Source organism: Linderina pennispora (assembly GCF_002104995.1).
Source record: "Linderina pennispora strain ATCC 12442 chromosome Unknown DL89scaffold_71, whole genome shotgun sequence".
In the NCBI taxonomy this organism is placed as follows: domain Eukaryota; kingdom Fungi; phylum Kickxellomycota; class Kickxellomycetes; order Kickxellales; family Kickxellaceae; genus Linderina; species Linderina pennispora.
Genome location: NW_024468319.1, coordinates 32,533 through 36,392, shown reverse-complemented (window position 1 = coordinate 36,392; position 3,860 = coordinate 32,533). Strand labels below are relative to the sequence as shown.

Below are 3,860 nucleotides of genomic sequence, written 5' to 3'. Positions count from 1 at the left end.
GCGAAGACGCGTCATTTCCACGCGACACGCCGACCAGCTACGCCCGCGGCAACAACGAATCAGATCAATACACTCTCTCGGCGCTCCTGCACTTTCTGGACCACCGCGAGCAGAGCTTTTATGAGTACATGAAAACAGCGAACTCGGTGGGCCTGCAAACAGTGTCATTTAGCGACCGTATCAATCTGCTAAACTACTTGACCGGAAAAGACATCGGAGACGGCACAGGCTGCAGAGAGCACAGCGCATGCAGGCAGCAAGCACGCAGCAGAGGACTCCAGCACTGGCGATGGCAGGCGCAAACGGCCCAAGACTGCTGCGGGCAGCGACGATACAGGCAGTGGTACGGCAGCTAACGATCTGGCGAGGGATATTATAAGGCGCGAGCGGCTTATCGTCACCACGTCGTCGGCGCTAAGCAGCAACAAGAGCTTTGCGCGCGTGCCAGACCTGATCAAGGAGGTGTTTCCGTCGAAGCAGCTGGGCGCCAACGGTACCGGCAGCAAATCACACAGCGCTGGAACGCGCAAGCACGGCGCCAGTCGCAAGCGCCGTGACCCGATCATTGTCGTTCCCGCAGCCACCACAGCCATGTTCAACATGTACAACATCAAGGATCTGCTGCAGGATCACAAGTTTGTCGAAAGCCGCGAAGTCATGGAGAAGGGCGGGCCCAAGCCGCGCGAAGTGCACATCGAGCACACTTTGGCTGATGGCTCGCAGATGCGCTTCAGGGTAATTGATTCGGTGCAGGACTTTACCGACAATGACTGGGGCAGCGATCGTCTGCGTATTCACCCAGGGCGCTGCCTGGCAGTTCAAGAATTGGACGTGGAAGTCGCCAGAAGAGGTCTTCAAGAACTGCCTTGGGTTCTATCCAAAGTACCAGGACGAGCGGCCAAAGGACTCGACGCGTACATGGGGCATCAACATGCTCAACATTGAGCGGTCCAAGCGCCATACGGACCGTGCGACCGTAGTCGGTCTGTGGAATTCGATCGAGCAGCACATGCAGACACACAAGACAGAGTTCTAAACAAAAAATGCAAGTGTTTTTGTCATAGTAAGACTAGTTCGCTATCATTGACGATGGAGCGCGCATCCACACCGGCGACCTGCACGATGTGGTCAATATGGTATCCGATGATGCTATGAAAGCGGAACGCAGCCTTGTCGTTCTCCGTGCCCGAGAGCGTTGCCTGCTTGCTGGTGTAGTACATCCCAGAGATCCCGGCCAGCGTCACCTTTGGCGGTTCGCCTTTTGCGTTGCTCAAAGCATAGCCGATGATGGGGTCACCGCCCAGAGCATCGGCGTACACGTACTGGTTTTGGACAGGCTGTGTGCACATCAGGTGCCGGCTTGCGTAGTCAGCAACGGCTAGCCTGCACGCATCGCCTCTGCCTTGCGTAACAATCAGCATTGGTCCATCAGTCGTGTCGGTGGTGTTGAAAAGCGTCAACGAGGTACCATCTGGGATTGGCACTTTGGATGACACGGAGATGGTCTTGATGTTATTGCCATCGACTGCCAGCGGCATCTGCAGCTTGATGACTGCCATATTTGTATCATCGTTGATATCGATATGGCTAAGCCGATTGCCCGTCAGATTGCCGCTAATGTTCTGCATGTATCGGTCAATGCTGCCTGCAGTGACCAGCCAGCTGCCAGCACCGTGCCTGGCTGCAACATCTGCACTATCGACACAGACTGCACTGGTCACCAGCACGCTGTCTGTGATTATTGTTGCCGAGCACCGGCGGTACGCTACTCCGGATGTGGTCACCCAGAACAGGCCGGCAATGAATCTGGCACTTGTGAGCTTCTGCATGGCCGCTGGGTTGGTGGTGCCTATAGTTTCCCCGCCCAGCGGTGTCATACGGATGGGGCGAGCAGGGACAGCGGCACCGTATGTGAAATGGAGGCATGCAAATGCAGCTGTAGCAAGTATGAGTGAAAAATGCATGACAATGAAAGCAGACGTCAGGAAAATGTCGGGAAAATGTGCAAAACCAGAGCTGGTGTCGAGAACCAAGGGCAGGCGCATTTATAGCAGCCCGCCGCTGACCGTTTCCCACATACAGCTTTATTAAACGGCATGCAAGACTAGAGATTACCAATGCAGACTTTGTGACTAAGCATTTGGATATTGAATGTCCTTTTTAGCGAGCTGCAAAATGAGACTTTCCTGATGCCATCAAAGCGCCGTGTTCACAATACACAATCCCTATTCACCCACTCGGCCCAAACGAATTTCTTGCATATCGAGGCAGACGTTAGCATAGTCGACGATGCGTTGAGAGCAAAGGAAAATTTTTCTCCAAGCCTGCCTCCCCCAACCCTTGTTTTCCTTAACAAAAATTTTCAACTTTTCGTATTGAACTTCAGCCAAAAAATCGGCGCAAACAAACATCTTTTTCCCCTCTCCATCGTCTCCGATAACCAAAACCTTTTCCACCGTACTTTTTCTTTTGTCGCCATGTCGTCCAGAACACCGAGTCCCGTGTCATCAACGCTCCCGTCCAGAAGGTGTGGTCCGCTCTGCGTGCCCAGGATTTCAAGTTCTGGTCGCTGGTCAAGACCGTCGAGCAGACCGCCTCTGCTACCGAGGTCGGCAGCACCCGCAAGGTGACTTTCACCGACGGCACCGTCCAGGACTACCGTCTGGTTGAGTTCTCCGAGCTGCACAACACCCTGACCTACGAGATCGTCGACTCGGAGCCCGCCGTCCCCGTGCTCTCTGCCCAGCACACCATCCGTGTGTTCCGCGTGTCGGCCGATGACTCGACCTTTGTCCAGTGGTCGTCTGATTTCAGCTCGGTGGGCTCGGAGGCCGCCGTCGCTGACTCCAAGTACAAGAAGCTGGAGGCCCTGGCTGATCTGGCTAAGGCTCTGGAGAACTAAGCACACCACCTGCTTGCCAACACTAATATCAAATATATAAACCATCAAAATCCCTAGTGCTGTATTTGCCAAGTGCTGTCACTTTGCCAAGCGACGCCTGCAGTAGGGCGGTACTCTGGCAGCATTACATTCTACCTGGCCAGGCTGAAAAACAAGAGGCTGGGATCTATTTTTAACCTGCATGTGGGTGACACCTATACCCGCTTGTAGCAGTACTATGTCTCTAGTAGCTGGCCGCACCGACACTGGCATCATGTAACAATATTTACCCGTCTATTTCCATTGCATCCTGTCCCCATGCTGATGTGAAAACACCCAATATCTCTAGAATATGCTGAAATTGACTCTCATCCTCCTCCCCATATTTGCCCTGCTTGTTCATGCAAGTGAGCAATTGCGCATGGCAATTACGATGCTCAGTTTGAATGTGTACTTGGTCAGTGGCCAGATCAGCAGCGTAACTTGCGCACCAAGCTTGATAAGATATATCCCACGCTCAGCAAAGACGACAAGGCTATTTACCATATGATTGTTGGATACTTTGACGATTTGATCCCTAACCCAACCAAGGGGCACATCGAGAGGGCGCTCGGAATGGTGGGCAATTCGACGGCCAAGGCGATGTTCCCGACATGCAAACTCTAAGCAGCTTTACATAATATTAGCCATTTTAAATATACGGTGTAGACCAAGCACATGACAATCGGCGGGGTTTGAATTCATCCATAACCGCTGTAGATTGCAAGAAAATCAGAGACCCGAGCGGCCTGGGTGTCAAACATGGCTTGCAAGGTCGTTTTGGAAATAATTTTTGCACTCCTTCACTTTATGAACCACTTGCGCACGCAACTAACCAGGCAAGGCATGAAACTGATCGACATTGGAGCCAACCTCGCAGACCCCGTGTTCCGCGGGCTCTACCGGGGCAAACAGTCGCATCCGGACGACATGCAGCAGA

General features: G+C 53.1%; 1 protein-coding gene across 1 annotated transcript; it reads left to right on the top strand.

The window, feature by feature from the left end:
• Positions 1 to 3,302: 3,302 nt before the first annotated feature.
• Positions 3,303 to 3,547, top strand: DL89DRAFT_297038 (uncharacterized protein; the record flags this gene model as incomplete). The annotated part of the gene is made up of 2 exons (XM_040890736.1): positions 3,303 to 3,359; positions 3,416 to 3,547. 2 exons carry the CDS (start codon positions 3,303 to 3,305, stop codon positions 3,545 to 3,547), a joined length of 189 nt encoding a protein of 62 aa, XP_040739340.1.
• Positions 3,548 to 3,860: the final 313 nt, after the last annotated feature.